The sequence below is a fragment of the Chlamydotis macqueenii genome, chromosome 25 (assembly GCF_036417535.1).
Source record: "Chlamydotis macqueenii isolate bChlMac1 chromosome 25, bChlMac1.mat, whole genome shotgun sequence".
Classification (NCBI taxonomy): Eukaryota; Metazoa; Chordata; class Aves; order Otidiformes; family Otididae; genus Chlamydotis; species Chlamydotis macqueenii.
Window position 1 is genome coordinate 536925 of NC_141580.1, and position 17143 is coordinate 554067.

General features: G+C 51.3%; 1 protein-coding gene across 2 annotated transcripts; it reads right to left on the bottom strand.

Moving 5' to 3' along the window:
- Positions 1-365: 365 nt before the first annotated feature.
- MED1 (mediator complex subunit 1) lies at positions 366-16645 on the bottom strand. 2 transcript variants are annotated; one of them, XM_086766962.1, is made up of 17 exons: positions 16553-16645; positions 14459-14565; positions 13617-13695; positions 13127-13181; positions 12868-13000; positions 12047-12075; positions 11584-11655; positions 11195-11269; positions 10579-10652; positions 10149-10238; positions 9328-9439; positions 8884-9008; positions 8569-8687; positions 7726-7825; positions 7457-7552; positions 7247-7352; positions 366-6399 (listed from the first exon to the last, which is right to left on the bottom strand). In XM_086766962.1, the coding sequence occupies exons 1-17, from the start codon at positions 16578-16580 to the stop codon at positions 3150-3152; spliced, it is 4650 nt and encodes a 1549-aa protein (XP_086623088.1). In that variant the 5' UTR covers positions 16581-16645; the 3' UTR covers positions 366-3149. The 2 variants fall into 2 exon arrangements, with proteins under 2 accessions (XP_086623088.1, XP_086623087.1); XM_086766961.1 differs by having other exon boundaries at positions 7726-7927.
- Positions 16646-17143: the final 498 nt, after the last annotated feature.

Here is a 17143-nt window from a genome sequence, read left to right on the forward strand (position 1 = left end):
CCCATGGCGCCGCCGGGGTCCCCCCGCTCCGCCGAGACCGAGGAGGAGGCGGCCCCCCCACCCCTTCCCGCAACACCGGGGGCTGCGGGACCCCACCACCCCCCCACCCCGCCGCCAGCTCCACGATATCCGGGGGCCGCGGGGCCCCGCCCCCTGATATCCGCCCCCCCCCCCCCCGCGGGGATCGGGGGTCGCCGCCTGCCCCCCCCCCCGCGCTGAGCCCCCCGTCCCTGCGGGGCTGGTTTCGGGTAAAGACACCCCGTTTGCGCTGGTCCAGGAAAGCCCACAGCGCGCTTTGCACAACCCCCCCATTCCCAGCCCCCCCGCTTCGCTGCCAGCCTCCACGGACACCTCGCCCCCCGCCATCAAAAGGCTCGGCTTTTATTTCGTTTACACCTTTTCTCTTTCCAATACTGAAAGATGGAAAACAATTGTCGAGAATCAGCAAAAATATTTAAAAAATAAAACATTTGTCAGAGAGCACGAGCATTCGCGCGCCCAACGCCTGCGCGTTCCTCGTGGCGGCGAGGGAAGCGTCGCGCAGCCGGGGCGCGGCTCCGGTCTCCCGCAGGATTTGTACCTCACGAGCGGGACGGGCACGACGCACCGCAACGGGGCAGAAACCTTCTCGCGGCGCCGAGGAGCCAGGAGGAGACCTCCTTCCCTCCGGGTCGCAGGCGACGGCCGCCTTCCGCAGGAGAAATTTAGGATATCGAACTTTGGTCTTGGGCGAAGGGAGAAGGAAACGTGTGCAGCTTTCCCTCAAACGCGTTTTTCTGTTAATTAGCAGCTGAACGGTGTCTCCTCCCACCGCGGACTGCGCTTCACGCCAGCAAAACACAACGGCGACGCGTCCGGCAAGCGTCCCGCGAAACCCCCGGCCCTGATTCAACCCGAAGAGCGCTTCTTTCTGAAGGCTTCACACAACCCAGGAGGGATCAAAAGACTTCTGTAACACAAAACAACTTTTTAAAAAATAAAAATAAATGAGAGGAGCAGCACGAGAACAGCTGGCAGCCTGCCGGAGTCTGAATGGGCACCATTCCCGCGCCGCAGCCGCGTCGCAAGACCGACTCTTGGGGTGGTGCGTGTCCTCGTGACACCCCAGCACACGACCCTCGTGCTGCGCAGGGGAACGCGTTGCTCCAGGTTCGGACTTAATTCACTCTTCTCCTGTCATCCCAGCAAGTGAAGGTGGGAGCACTGGCGAGGGGGAGCGGACCACGAGAGCAAAGGATGAACGGCGGAAAACAGAAGAAGGGAGAGCTCCCCGGAGCCTGGGGGCTTTGGAGAAATTCACGGCTCCCGCATTCTGCGGGAGCCCCGGCATTTCCTGAAGGCAGGAGGAAGAGGCGAGAAACCCCACAGTTAACCGAACAGCGGCCACCTTCCTGAAGAGGCATCGGCCTTGCTACGGCTTTGAGCGAGCCAGGGAAGAAACAGCCGGGGTCAGATCATACGCGGGACGGGAAATCTCTGTGGTTTAAGGAAACTTAAATCCTTGACATCTGTTCAGACCGCATCCCCAAATGCAAGGTAAAATCTCCTTCCCACGGGGGAATCCTGGCCTCCAGAATTCAGCAGCAAAATCCAACGGGAGCAGGATTCTGCTCAGCACATAATTCAAAAGCAGACGTGTTCACAGAACTCTCGATTTCCCGCATTCCTCTTCAGTGAATCAGATTTAACTGATTTAAAAATAAAACGCCCTCCTGAGTCTCTTTTCCTTTCAGGGACCACAAGATAAGACCACAGAGGCTGCCCGAGTGACGCTCTAAATTCCAGCCAAAACGGGAAAATCCGTCTTTTAAGGAAATCACTGCTTCTGCTGCAACTCTCACCCCAGGCGGCCCAGCGGGGGCTGTTTTTCCAGCAGTGCCAACGCCAGGACGCGGCCGACTCGCGCGTCAGGCGGACGCTGCCCAGAGAGAGAAGGGAACACTCGCGCGCATCACCAGAATCGCTGAGAAGTGCGCTGCAAGTTAAAAGAAAAAAAGCAAAAGCCCCAGTGAAACCCTGAAGGGCTCAGAAACAGATTGCAGAAAGGAGGCCGATTTTTGAGCGCGAACGCGCGCTAGCTGCGCTGTCGCCATTGCTGGAAGTACGTGCAGTGGATAAATCAGCAAGGCCCTGAAGTGTTGGCAGGACAGGACGTGTGCGGCTTTCAGTCTGCCGTTTCACAAATGCAGCATGAGGGCGTTCTGGGGAAGCTCTGCTCGCCAGCCTTACAGGGAAGCGACGCCCAGATGACGACAGCGCGGTGCCTTTTCAATCCGGATTCGCTCCGACGCATGCCGGAATTCCTCCAGCTTCACAAGGCTGCAGCGGCCGCACGCGTGCGGAGCTGCCCAAACCCGCGGGCTCGACCCAAATTCCCGAGTCCTTCTGGGCTCTGCATCACACAATTAAATCGGAGACTGCGCGAAAACAAGCAGCACAAGGCATTCAGATACGGACACAAATAAATAGCTAAAACGAAAGGGCAGCCAAACACAGGACAGCAATCCTTCATCACCGCGACCTGGAACGAAACGCTGATCCCCGGGAGAACGCAGAGCCCGGTCCTGCAGAGCGGCTCCTATCAGAGGAAGGTGAAGTCGCTCAGCGCCGCACTGCATCAAGCACTGAGTGGACAAATGCCACAGAAATAAAATAAATTAAAAAACTTTTTTTTTTTTTTCCTTCCAACCACCCTTTTAAAAAGAATAAAACCCAGCCCTAAAATAATTCATTTAAAACTTCCTAAAACCAAAAGCAACTTATTCTGCGTGGGAAGAGGGGCAGAGGAACTCAGGCTCCCCCGGAACAGCACGCGTTTATGTTTGCACCGCTCTGGGGCTGCTCCCGCGCTGACACGCACACTTTGCGCTACACCCCGACTTGCAGCGGGGCTGTTAATACTCATGAACCACGAAAGAGTGTGAGCGGCGGCAGGACGAAGGCCACGGCCAGAAACCTGGCTTGCCCGGCGAGCTGCTGGCACTCACACGTTCTGTTCGGACTTGGGAATCCTTGGAAATACTTTTTTTGTCTTCAAACACACCCTGTTAAAATCAGCGCGGCAGGTTTGCAATGAGTGGTTCCTTTCTTTCAGTCTCCAGAACCCGCAGGTCCTGCGTACAGCTCGTCTTTTAAAGCCACCGAGAAAATTAATTGCCAATTAGAGCAACATCCATGAGATCATCATCTTCTTCCCCGATCAGAAACTCGGGGCTAGCCCGGGATGGCCGCTCGGCCGAAAGGATAGCGCTGCTCGTCATGGAGAGAGGCTGGTCTGCCGAAATCGGGGACTTCGACCAGCTCTCTGGCTTCATGCTGTGAGATTTCTTCTTGTCTCTGTCCTTATCTCGATCCCGATCTCTGTCCCGGTCTTTGTCTTTCACTTTTTTCTTCTCTTTTTTGTGCTTCTTGTGTTTCTCCGAGCTATACTCGGGCAACGGCCTGATGCCGTCGTCAGAGCTGGGGCTGTTCTGGTAGGATTTCTCTGCTATGGAAGAGCCCGACTCACTCTCACTGTCTATGTTTTGGGGAGTGTATGCTGGTGACTTACTGTGGCTGGGAGAGCAGCGCTCGTGTTTTGGAGTAGATCCACTGATTAGAGGGGACCCGTAGCTTTTGGAAGAAGCCATCTGAGGCCTCAGGCTGTCCCCACCTCCTTCCCCGGGTTTCTGCAAAGTTACTTTGGCTTTAATGCTTGGGGAACCACCATCGTGTTTGCTGATGATGATTTTGGCCACTCCAGTGCTTCCAACGTTTTTGGAATCTGAAGTCTTCTTGGATGAGTCGACAGATCCTCCAGAAACAGAGACTTTAGATTTCTCTTTGTCGCTCTTCTCGCGTTTGCCCTGGAACTCACCTCCAGACATATTGTGTTTGGAGGACATAGTATGGCTTGAGGAGTTGGAACTTGGCCCCACTTGTCCATCCATTGGGTCATCTCCACCAGGCCCGCTAGTGACAACCCCATGTTTAAGTTTGTCTATGACCGCAGTCAGAGATGGCTTCTTGTTTCTGCTTGGAGACTTGCCTTTGGAACTTCCATGCTGGTTTTGAGATGAAGACACGGAAGACCCGCTGGACGAAAAGGAAGATGAAGATGCTGTCGAAGAATTTGATGAAGGCGGTGGTTTCTGTGACATGGACCCAGAGGATCCCATTCCCGAAGATGACTTCATACTTGAGCTTGATCCGGTCCCAGACATATGGGAGCCTCCAGAACCTGAACTGATAGGTGACTTTGCTTTAGATGATGGGGGAGTACCTGGGACCGGTTTCATGGGAGAAGCAAGCTTGTCAGAACCTCCCGAGGGTCTAGAATGAGATGGAGAGATGTTTGGTTTACTCATGGAAGGGTTCATAAGTGACGATGGCTTTCCTTGAGGTTTCACCTTGGTACTTCCAGAACCGCTGCTGAGGCCGTGCTTGGTGATGGGAGAGGATCCCGGCTTTCCCACCGACTGAGCCGAGCTCTTGGACTGACCTGAACTTGAGCCACCCTGACTTGAGTAGAGGCTGCTGCTCATCTTTGAGCCAGAAGACCCTTCTGATTTGCTGCTTTTAATTTTGCCTGAGGTTGAAGAGGAGGAAGAAGAGGAGGAGGAAGAAGAATGGCTATGATGGCTTTTGCTGCTGGAGGAGGTGACAGAGCCACTACTCGTGTACTGGCCATGCGAGGACGGTTTGCCAACCGTCACTGTTCCTTTTGGGATCTGAATGGTTATTTTTGGAATAGGAGGAGTAGCTACCCCGGGAGGAGTCTGAGACCTGCCAGAACTCCCAGGAGATTTGGACCCACCTGTGCTTGCTGGTGGCGTGAAAGGTCTGTTTGATGAACTGTGAGACGGAGATTTCCCATCTGTCTCCTGCTTCTTCCGTTTTGGAAGTTTCTCTTTGCTTTTACCGTCGCTGGACGGCGTCCGGCTGCGCTTCCCTGGCTTCCCGTCTATGCCGGGACCTGCCGCGTTACTTCCAGAACCATTGCCATCCTTTACCCGTTTCTGCGACTTTTCTTTTCCTAGATCCCCTGTGTTCAGTAAAGGGCTCTGACCTCCACTGTGATGCTCCATGATGTCAGAGGACCCCAGTGCTTTGCTTGCAGCTGCAATAATACTAAAATCTACCGTATCAGACTGATTGCTCCCCTTAAATTTAGTTTCTCCCCCATCAGCCCCCAAGACTTGCACCCCCAAAGTAGTCAGGGCCTGGGATGCATAGCCCTTGAAATCGTCAGTGTCTCCACTCTGACTGCTCTCATCAAAGTACTCCTCCCCAAAGCCACTCTGGCTCTGACTGTTCAGCAAGTCAGGATTGAAATCTACTCCATCTGGAAAAAAATGGTTTGAAGAATCGCTGTTGGGGCTCACAGCAGCGTCTGCTATCAGGTCCGCTGGGTCTGTGTAGGGGTTCTCGCTATTGTTCGTCTGGAAAACGTCTGGGTCAAAGAGGGCACTTTGTGAATGTCCTGAACTAGAAGAGTCTCTCACTGGAGTACCAATGGGGGGACAGTCCTCGCTAGTGGTGGGTAGCTTGGAAGCCTCCTCTGCTATATCCGAAAGGATATCGGTAACGTCGGCTCCAATGCTGTCCGAACTGGAAAGTCGAACCATTCTCTGAATACTGGGCTGCGAGTGGGGAATAGGCTGGGGGTACGTAGTCGGAGGAGTGCTGCACTGGCTGGGTGCTGGAGTAATGTGAGGGGTGTCCAGGGTATCTGCAGTCATGTTGACGTCAAAAATGGGATTCTGGGAGTCAACATCCATTGAGAAGAGCTCTCTCTGGAAATCATCCTCAGTCTGATGTTTGGGCTTGTCGGCCGGCATGCGGGATTTTTTTTTCTTCTGCTTATTCCCCCCAGGGCCCACTTCCATTCTAGGGGAGCCAGAGGAAGAATTCTGCCTTTCAAGGGGGCTGCTCCCATACAGAGTGGAGAAATCCTGAGGGGGATTCTCTTTAAGAAGGTTCATGAGCATGGGGTGGTTCTTGGTGTTGCTGGCTGGCGAGGATACTGGCGGTGGTGTATGATGGGGAGGGGTTGGACTCGAGCCAATGGCAGACCCCACATTCCCCGTGATCTGCAACAAACTAGTGAGAATCGGGTTCTGAGACACCTTGCTGAAGTCCTCCCCGTGGCCCGCGGAGTCATGCCTCTCTTTCATGCTCAGGCTCATGTTGAACAGGGTAGTGATGGGCCCCCCAGGAAACGTGTTTGTTGGGGTAGTGGTACCACTCATTGGGTTGCTGCCGGTGGTCATGCCATACCCTGGGCTGCTGGCTGGGGGAAGGTTTTTCTTCACCATGTCTTCCACTGTCTCTGCAATGAGGGACAAGGCTGGTGTGTCTGCCTGAATCGTTTCTGCCTTTCTACGGATGGCTCTCATGGTGACAGGAATGGACATACACCTGCAAGACACAAGACAAAGGGGTTGGCATGCAATTTGCTGCCCTACAGCAACGTTCACTGAAGACGTTTTAACAACTTTGTCAGACAGAAAGCAAGCAGTAGGGCTCCTGGGCACGAGAGAGCAACAGGTCCAGGCACTGTAAACGCCCTGCTGTTCTGCTGTGTTTACACTTATCCCACCACGCTGACCTACCCATGACACAACTGTGCCTTTATGCACTGCCCTGCAGTCACAAAAGGGGAATTAATCAATCAATTAACTCTAATAACTAATAGCTGACAGATCATGATCTTGTAGTTAAAGCACAGGATGCAATCTGCGTTGTTGCTCTGATTCCACCAGAAAACACCTTTGTCTAAGCTTGGCAAAGCTGATTTCCTGCAGCCCTGTACAAACGCCACATTCTACTCAAGGACGCCACGCCTGTAATACTCTGAAAGAGAAAAATCACTGTTCTCACTCAAAAGGTCTGTGCTGTGCGCTGTTAGCGTTCTGCTGTGTTCTGCATGGTGCCTGGGGTGGAGGAACCCTGGTAAAAGGCCTGTGTAAATGACAAACGGCAGGGGAGCTCTTCACATTTTACAAGGCTTAGAGAGCAACCTACCACAGGAGAAGGCACAAATAGGTAGGCACCTCAGACACAGACCCAAAAATAAGTAGCTATGGTTCAGCATCTGGAATGGAATTTTCAGTAGGGCTCCAAGCCTTCCTCTCTTCCAAACAACCGCTACCCACGCTCACCCACAGAGGGAACGGCTCCAAAGCCGCTAGGCTAAACATGAGACAGACGCAGAGTTCATCTATTTGATTTGGACTGCATGGCAGCACAAAAAAATCCAGCTTACCTTTGAACAACCTTGGCAATGAAATCATCTGTGCAGATAAGAGCGTCAGACAGCCCTTTGTACAGCTTACAGTTCACATGAGTGGAGTCCTGCACATCCATCACCACTGGAAGAGAAGGCATTTGGAGGAGATCAAATCCTGGTCACAGGGGAAGGAAAGCCTGCCTTCCTTCCCATAAACACGCTGACGCTTTTAACGAGTCCACTTACCACACACTAGGGAGTCATTCACAGGATGCTGAAAGGATACACTGAAGCATGAGTCCGAGAGGGGACAGACCTCGAACTGCAGGATCCCCGGAGAATCTGAAAGACATGGGAACTGTTAACTTGGGGACCACGGGAGACGAACCAGAGGCACCAGCTCAAGAGATGGAAGAAAAAGCAGCATGGGCCTCATTTCTTATTCCCACACCTGGGAAAATCACCCAGGCTTTCTTGTTATCCACACGTTCTATTCCACTCCATGCAGTACTCACCTTCTTTTAAAACCGTTCGCTTGACACAGCTGCCAATCAGCGTGTTGTACGCCACCTGATGTCTGATCAAACTGAGGATGAGAGGAACTCGTCCGGGGTGCTGGAAGGCGATTTTACTAATCAGAGTTCCTTGAAGGCTTCTTCCGTCTGGGAGAGGAGCATCTTTGTTCAGAAAGTAACAGTGCTGCTGTCCTGGAAGAGCCTAACAAACAATTTCTGCTTTACTCCAGTTCCTGCTGGGTACAAGGCAATAACAGACATCTAGGAAGGACGGAGCAGGCCCCAGATCCAAGTGACGCCAAGCCACCTTTCTAGTTGAAAATTACAAACAACGAAGACACTTTCTTTCCAATTTGAACAAGGAAAACACGATTTTGGCTGCTCAGAAGTAGCACTGCCAAACAGCATTCACTCTCACCCACTATACAGGCTTCAGATGCTACAGCATCCCTTCTGAGGAAAAGATAAATCCTCTGACGTTAACAGGAGATCTCTCCTCGACAAATTTCAGAAACAGGGTTTCTCCCAAAGTGATGCCATTCATTCAGCCACACGTTACAGTCCAAACAAGAGAAAGGGACAGAACCTGGGAAGGCTCAGTCCCATACCCCTGGTGTCATTCCTGCAGCTGCACTTCAACAGCAATGGATTTTTCATTACCTGATTTTCCTAATTACTGTGGCCGTGTCTGCACCTGAATTCTAATGTGTGGATAGCGCAGCTTTTGCCTATGAATACATAATGTACCGATTTCCTTTATCCTACTTGAAAGACGTGTGAAACAGAGGAAGAACCCCAAACTGCTCACCAAGGCTAACGTCCTGCTGATAGGAAGATACTTACTGCATAGAAGCGCATGTTGTGGTTTAAAGGCAGAGGATCAGCCTCCTTGGATAACTCAAACTGCGTGATCAACTCATACAAGGGCACGAATGTTGGTGGTGTGTCGAACAGTGGAATACCTGAGGGAAGAAGATGGCACAGAACAATCGCACCTGGGAGCCAGAAAGAGACGGCAGGCCAGAGAAGGCGGTACCATCTAGTGAAGGAAACTGGAAACAGCACAAAACCTGGAGGAATTCTTCTGGCACGCGTTAAAAATTAGCAGCAGTTTACTGATAAAAACCTAGGGATCTGTCTGACACATCTGGAACCCACCTGTGCAGCTCTGAAGTTTCTGAATGAAAGCTCGAGATACTGGAATGGGACGTGGGAACTTCAGGAAGAAACAAGCTGGTAAGTCCACGCTGTTGGCACTGGTGATTGACGAGAAAGACGGAGTTCTGAAACAGCGAGGTAATAACAGGATCTTAGTAGACGCAGGGCACGACTCTGGCTTTTGCTACGCACACCAGACACACAATTTACTGTTTGCTCAAATAAAAACAGATTGTTATACTTCTTAAAAATTAAGACACCCTTCAAAAGCCCGTCACGTGCCTGGAATACACCCTCAGCTTAAAGACGGCACAGAAGCGCCTTGTATCCTGCTATAGCGTCACGCAGTCACCTCCCCACTCCGACTGCAACGGAGGACTGAATGCTGAATTTGCATGTAAACAGGGCCGCTGCGAAAGGCCGGCACACACGTCCTTTGCTTACCCTTTGCTGTCAACTGGATGAGAGCCCATAATCAGCGGTGCAATTGGAAGTTTGTACATAGTCATGGTTCCCTCAATTGTTACCGAAACATTCATACCCAAAGACCGAGGAACTGCAAGAAGAGGCAAGAAAAAACCAACAACGTAAGTGGATGAAAAAAACAATGCAAGCTGTATGAATTAAATATCACTATGGTGGAAATATCTCGCTTCCTCCGCAAGGCACGGTTCTCAGCGTTCACCTTTATCACCAGATGGACCACAACCTAATGCTCCATTTTTCTCTTGCAGAACAGACCGATTGCATAATTCTTCAAATACATCCCAAACACATTTGTAAGTTTGTCGTACGCTCTTCACAAAGCAAAACAAGTAATTTGGACATTTCACCTTCTTTTTCAAGGCCAGTCTCACTTTTAATTGGTGCTTGGATTTGCCATTTTAGCAAGGGACAGGTGTCCATGTACATGCATAAAAATAATCTTCCAGTAAGACGGTGGAGACACAAGTATTCCCTCAACAAAATACACCTCACGTTAACAATGACGTCCACCCCAAGGAAAAAGGCTCTGTCTGCAGCCTGTCACCCCAGCCCCTTGGAAGCGGTCCAGTTCAAACTCCAGAATAACCACGAGGTTCAAGACGACGGTCAATCGAGCCAGCATTTACACATGGGCTTATTAAACCCACGGCCTCTGTAAGTCAACCTATGATTTTCCCGTATTACAGGGTGACAGCAGAGGGGAGCTAGACTGTTGCAATTCTGCTTTCTTCTCCCCTTCAAGCAGCAGTAGTCCACGCTAGCTTCTAAAGCCGACCTACCGTTGTTCTCATGCAAAATAACGGGGGCTCCAGTGCCATCTTCAAATAAATCATAGGGCGAGACATAATACTTGAGATTCATCAGGAGACCTGTGGGAGAGAAGCTTTTGAACAGGCATCCTGACGACACAAGTTACCCCAACCATTATCAGCTCCTGTAACCACGTAACACTTGCACACAGCACACACTGCGCAGAGCCGCCAGCGCACCGTGAAAGAGCTGTTAAGAGACAGACATGGCCATCTGCCAGACAGTGTGGCTCTGTAAGAAAAGCTGGGTTTCAGGATCATAGGGGACTTACAAATACTCAACCACCTTGTCACTTTTTCAGTCTGATTAGCATTTTAGTTAATAAGAAACTAGCATTCACAAAGGGGACCCCGAACAAAGTTTTTATTCTTTTCTTTTGTAAGCATTAATCAGAGGTACCTCCACTCCTGGGGGTGAGATAGCCAACACTGCCATGAAGAATCTTGTCAAGGGGACTTGCATTGGTGGCTTGCCTGCAAGAGAGGCAGTCACAGCTCTGTAACAAGCCAGAGCCATACCCGAGGCCAAAGTTCACGTGCTGATGGCAGTCTGAGACTCAATATACACACTTCTCCGTCACACACAGCAGCCATCTCAAACTTCACGCCGTTATAGGCACAACAAAAGCTGCTTTACTCTCTACAGCATGGATGGTTTATCCACGTAATCTACAGCAGTGAAAAATGGCCAAATGTTTCCCAGTTTCTTCCCGTAAAACGCATAACCACTAATCCACCTGGTTACAAGCTTTTTACCTTCCAGACTTTCAACTGAATTCTGCAGTTAAAAAGAAATTGCTCAGAAAGCTCTAAGCAATTTTTCTCTATACGTATCATTTCCCCACCAGCACAGGCCTTCTATAGCCTCAGCGTCGTACTTAGCGATAACATCAGACTACACAGGCACTGGAGTGACAATTCCTAGATACACAGTACTTGGCACGATCCGGATCAGCCGAGACGGTGTATAAAAACAAGCCAACAACAACCAACAACAACGATATAGATGTCCTTACCAATACATCCCTGCCATTTTCGAGAGATCCAACTCTAAGGACTGCAGAGCTAAGTACATTTTAGTTTTCAGTTTGCTAGGGGAAAAAAAAAAAAAAAAGAAAGTATTATAAGAAAAACTGAAAGGAGCTGTGCAATGAAATCTGACCCACAGAACTGCTGGCTGACAAGCCGTAGCACTTGCCAGCAGATTGAGCATCTAGAAATTGTAACTCCTCACTCTGCATCCCCACTGCACAGAAAATCCTCTCTGCCCGCTGCGTGCACATACGCGCCATGGCAATGGAGTCAGCAGGATCACACACAATGAAAATTTAAGCACAGAACTAAAGGCCTGGGGATTTGTTTAATTTTATATATGTGGATGTAAACAAATATATTCTAGACTTACTTGTCTCCTGGCAACTTATACAGGTTCACAAGCCCCCTCAGATGCTTAGAAAATTCATCAAAGTTTTTCTCTCTGAAAAAAAAGAAGGAGAAAAAGTTAACGTATATTCAAATTTGTAAAAGATAAATAGATTTTGCTTTAAAAAGTTGTATTAATACAGACATTAAGTCACTTAAGAAAATACTTTTGCTACATGAAAGCTACGAAAAGTGTCCTCTAAATGATCCTGATGAATGTTAGGCTGTGGCTTCCAAGACACGATGCACAGCAGTCAGAATCAGAAGTACCTGAACCAAAGCCAGAAAACCCCCTGGAGAAGGAGAGAGACTTTGTGGGGAAGGCACGGGTATGAAGACATAAAATAGCATCAGATCACAGGCGTTTCCAGACATAGAACAGCATCAGATGAATACTGCGAAGAGAAGCCTGTCAGAAAATGCCACAGACGATTCTTGTTGCTCACCTCAGATGTTGCACCAACTCCGGACAACTCTGAAAAGGAAAGAACGCACAAGGATGTCAATGTGGAATGCAGCAATTTCAGTCTTTGTGCAGCACAGTAACTGCAAAATATGTAAAATATTAGGACAGTAAAATTTCTGAGCATCAGCTGTTTGTGAGAAGCCAGACACTGCTCACAACCACACATTGCTCTGGTTCTAGTTCTGTTTGTCAACTCCCTCTGGGGAAAAATCAAGCAACACTATTTCCTCTTAAATGACTGATTTGAAATAAACTTTTAAAACTGTGAAGGCTCAGGTTGAAAACCTCTGATCTTACAGAGAAATTAAAAATGGTCTGTTTGCAGAAGCGTGGCTAGGCCAATGTAAACAGCAAGTTCAAACTCTCTTACACGTGCAGAAGAGAAGTAAAGCCATTTTCTTTCAGCATTCCACATTTTAGTATTTTCTATTCACAGGTATAAGTTTTATAAGATTAATTTCCCTATCTTTCCTCCAGAAATAACATTCTCAGAAAGGCAGCAACAACTTCCTCAAACAATTTTCCCAGTTACAAAACCACTGTGAGAAGAAGAGAGACCATCAGTAAAACGGTCCCTGCACACAAAGGCTGCATCCAACAGATTAACTCACAAGAACAGACTGCTCCGCGGAGGCTTTTACTTTCCACCAGAACAAGCAGCAAAGGTGTCACATTAGGTCATTAAATGTACATTAAATGAACATCAAATGTAATCCATTTCCTCCGCCCAAGTGAAAGGCAGCCAAAACGGCAGTTCCAAAACGCAAAGGTATTACCCTCAGCTTTGGCAGAGATACGTACCACAGGGTTTTCTCCATGGTGAGCCACCTTGACATCACACAGCAGCCCTGTAGGATCTAACTGGACTTCCACATAGAACATGTCTGAAGTGATGTAACATTCAGTGCCATTTGCACTAAGGTGAGATCCAAGGCTTACATACAAAACAAAACAAAAATTGCTGAGATGCACACAAAAACCAATCAAACCAGCAGTGAGATTACGATGCGTACAGATAAACAGGAAAAGCCTCTACCATCAGATAAAGGAGAAGACCTACCCATTTTGTCTCGCTATAGACTCCAAGCGATCCGTCATGGCAGGCAGAGAAGACACTAGATGAGAGAGAAAAAAAAACAAGGCTTAGTGAAACAATTTGACATTTCCCCAGGAATAAAACATCAGCATTAAAACCAATCCCAACTAGTTCCTCCCTCCCAAGTCTGTTCGCACCTCCGTATGAGCAACCACACACATCTGTACTCAAAACACAGGCAGAACAACTTTCACACAGAAAACCAAATGTTCTCAGAACTGCGAAGAGAGAGGGGAATTCAGGTGTGGGCGATCACAATAGAAGCAACACAGGCAATCCTGGCTGGTGCTGACTGGCACCCAGATAAGCATGCTTGTGTAAACGGGAGCACACGCGCACTGGGAACGCAGCGAAATCTGCTAGCAACAACCTTGCTTGCTCTCACGATCTGGAGTATTTCCACAGCACACCACCGTTAGGCAGTTCGTACAGCGCAAACGTGGAATGTACCAACCTTTTAACGCCTTCTGCAGAGTCTCCAAACAGCTCACCAGATGCTGGTGCCCCCCAGAGTTCATCACAACTCGCTTTTCCTTAGTCGGAAAGAAAAAAACAGTGCTTTTTGTGTATCACTCGGTAAGAGGAAATTATTGCAACTTTTGCTCAGCCAAGTGAGGTTTATTTCATCCCAAAATCACACGCTCATTTTGACTCTTGTAGGAGAACAGTACCATTTCGGAAGCAGTAACAAAGGCAGGCCTGGAATTGATTTATTTTCTTTTCAGTAGCTTGCTCGTCTGCAAGAACAGACTGTAGCAACCTCTAATAGGCATAAGCTAGGAGTTATATAAGGGACGGCAGAGAAATAACGAGACACGCAAACTTTTAACTCCGCAATATACGCAAAAGCCTTTGATGTAGCTCTCCCCTGCCTCCCGCTCCTCCTTCCCCGCTCCCAGAGAGCAATATTTCAACACCAAGTTTCAAGATTGGAATATCGCTGAACGGGGAGCAAATTGCTTTACAAAACCCCCTGCAACAGCAAGTGGCAGAACGGTTCGGGCTTCTCAGCACTGGCGGAAACGGCAAGTCTGACCCTTTCCCTGCCCTGAGCCGACAGCTGCCCCACATCCGAGAGGCTGCAGAGAGGGAGGCTGCAATAAGGGGAGGCAAAGGCACGCCAGGCAGAAGGGGTACGGACATCACTCCCTCCCCTGCACCACGGCGTGTCAGAGCTGGCACGCCTCAACCACACTGGCCCAGGAGGAAGTCAAGGCTTGAACAAAATGGAAAGCAACAAAATCATTACAAAAGAAAATTCAGAAAGCCTCCTGCTGAGATCCCAGCAATTCTCACCATGACTTGACGGACTAACTTCATGGTTTCTGTCCAAGGTCTGTTTTGGCTGTACTTTGCGTGGAGTCTTTCTAAGAGGGTACTCATCTTATTCAGCTTCTCGGTTTCTGTAAGACAGGGGAACAGTCAGAAACGAGAACGAGATAGTATTTGAAGTTTTACAAATAAAACAGTTTGGCAGCTGTAACGAAAATACTTGCCACCTTTAAGATAAATATGACTTCAAAAAACTTATTTACTGCTGATTTATCCCTGCAACCTAGGCCTTCGGGCTAAGTAAACGTTAAGGATGTATCGCAAGCTATCGAAACCTAAAGGACCCAGCTCCTATTCTGCGTGGACTCTGAATGACACGGCCGCATCAGGGTAAGTTCTGGCGCGACAGGAATACATCGGGGCACTGTCTGAAGATACAACGGCGTGGTCGGAAGATGAAGCTTCCCCAGGGCAGGAAGGAAAGAGTGTAGAAAACAGTGTTAAAGAAGCGAGGTTAAGCTTTGTCTCCTGGATTCCCCTTCACTGCTCACTCTTCCAACTCTCCAACTTCTGTACAGTACAGATCTTTACAAATCCCTCCATCACCAAAAACCCCAACCAAAGCGGCCCCGTTCCCAGCTGTCACAAAGTCTCTGACCGGACACGCTCCGGCCTCACGCTAGCCTGACACCCGAGGGCTGCTGTCTCCTCGGCGCTGCTCTAGAGCCGGGGCACTGTGCCGCACGCTGCGAGATAGTGAAGCAGTGCAGGACTGAGGGGTCACGGAGCTCTACCAACCTGGAATCAACTTAGTCTTTACAAAACACCTCTCGTATCCCACAGACTCGTCCGCTACCTGCGGTTGTACAACCTCATGTCTGTATATCTGAGAAATTTCCACTGTTATGAATAATCTCTCCCTGGTGAGAGAAAAGGAGGGATACAGGATCCGTGACTAAGCACAAAACTAGTGTTGGATAGTTTAGCTGAAAAAGTTCCAAGATTAAACGGTCCGTTTTTTCTCTATGATCTAGTCGGACGCATGCACAAAAACAACGCGGGTTTCAAGAGTTCTGTAGTTTCACCTTCTTTTGCTAAGAGATAGCTTTTTCTACGCTTGCATTTGCCAAAAAATCCCAGCAGACATCACTGCCAAAACAAACCCTGTCACTGGCAGCAGCAGGTCCAAGGCAGACAGACGTCCACGACAGTTTAACTGCCACAGCACACAACCCTGTAAGCCCTCACCGGGAAAACTTCAAGGGTTTGTTTTCATAATGAATGCAGGTACAGTTCACAGACCTAATGGTGACCCCAGCAAATCCAAGCGTAAGAAACAAAGAAACGTTTGCTAGACACTTTGAGACACTTTCTACTTCTCAGCTACTTTAGAATCGCAGAACAGCCGAGGCTGGAGGGCCCCCCTCACCTGGTCCCAGCTCCCGCCTACAGCAGGTTGTCCAGAGCCGTATCCAAACGGCTTCCGAACATCTCCAGGGGTGGAGGCTCCACCGCCTCTCTGGGCCACCCTCACAGCGAGGGTGCTACCCAGTGCCGGAAGGGGGCTACAGGAAAGCTGGAGAGGGGCTTCGGACAAGCGCAGGTAGAGACGGGATGAGGGGCGATGGCTTTAAACTGGAAGAGGCAGGTTTAGACTGGACGTGAGGAAGAAATTCTTCACTGCGAGGGCGGTGGCACAGGCTGCCCAGAGGAGCTGTGGGTGCCCCGTCCCCGGCCGTGTCCCGGGCCAGGCTGGACGGGGCTGTGCGCGCCCTAGGCTGGCGGGAGCTGTCCCGTGCAGGGCGGCGGGTGGAACTACGTGATCGTTAAGGCCCCCTCCAACCCAAACCGCGCTACCATTCGCCTTTATTTTCTTCAAAAGCGGCACCACCCCGCCGCCAGCACCAAGACCCAGAGGCGCACCGCGGGAGCGAGCCGCGGCGCTGGAGAAAGCCCGGCCCGGTGCCACCGGCCGCGGGACCCTCGCCGTCCCGCCGGGCCGCAGCCCCGGCCCGACACCGAGCCGCGCCGGTGACCTCGGAGGCGCCGAGCCGCCCCGCAACCCTCGTGTCCTCACGGGGCGGCGGGAACCAGCCGCGCCCCTCGGCCGCCACTCACCCTCGGCGCCGCCCGGCGCCGCCTTCATGCCGCGGGCAGGGGCGGGCGGCCCGCCGCGGGCCGCAGCACCGGCGTCGAGTCGGGGGGGGACGGTGGGGGGACGAGCCGCGGCCGGGCCGCTCCCCGCCGGCCTCACACGGCGGCCGCCATCCCTCCGGCTGCGGGAGCGCGCGGCGCCCCAACTCTCGCGAGAGCCGCAGCCGCGTCTCGCGAGAGGCGGGAAGCGCGCGCGGGGGCGGCCCGGCTCTCGCGAGAGGAGGAGGGCGCGCGCCCGCCCCTCGCTCTCCCCCCCCCCCCCCCCCCCACCGCCGCCGTCGTCATCATCGCCGTCGGCCGCGCGAGCTCTCGCGGGATCGGCGCGGCGGCCGGCAGGGCGGAGGCGGCGGCGGCGGCGCTCTCGCGAGAGGCGCGCGGGTCTCGCGAGAGTTGGCGCGTGCCCCCCTTGGACGCGGAGCCCGTTTCGCTTTGGGAAGTGAGCGGGGGGCGGCGGCGGGGCGCTGCGGGCCGGGCCGCGCCGGGCAGGGCGGGACCGGACCGGACCGGGCAGGGCAGGGCAGGGCAGGGGGGCGCGGGCGGCGGCGGCGTCCCGGG

Bases quoted from the DNA above. Each gene is read 5' to 3' on its own strand.
- MED1 (XM_086766961.1), bottom strand. From the start codon at position 16,580: ATGAAGGCGGCGCCGGGCGGCGCCGAGG. The intron at 12,076-12,867 runs GTACGTATCTCT...TTTCCTTTTCAG, and splicing joins ACCATGGAGAAAACCCTGTG to AGTTGTCCGGAGTTGGTGCA. The intron at 7,928-8,568 runs GTAAGTATCTTC...ATTGTTTGTTAG, and splicing joins ACAACATGCGCTTCTATGCA to GCTCTTCCAGGACAGCAGCA.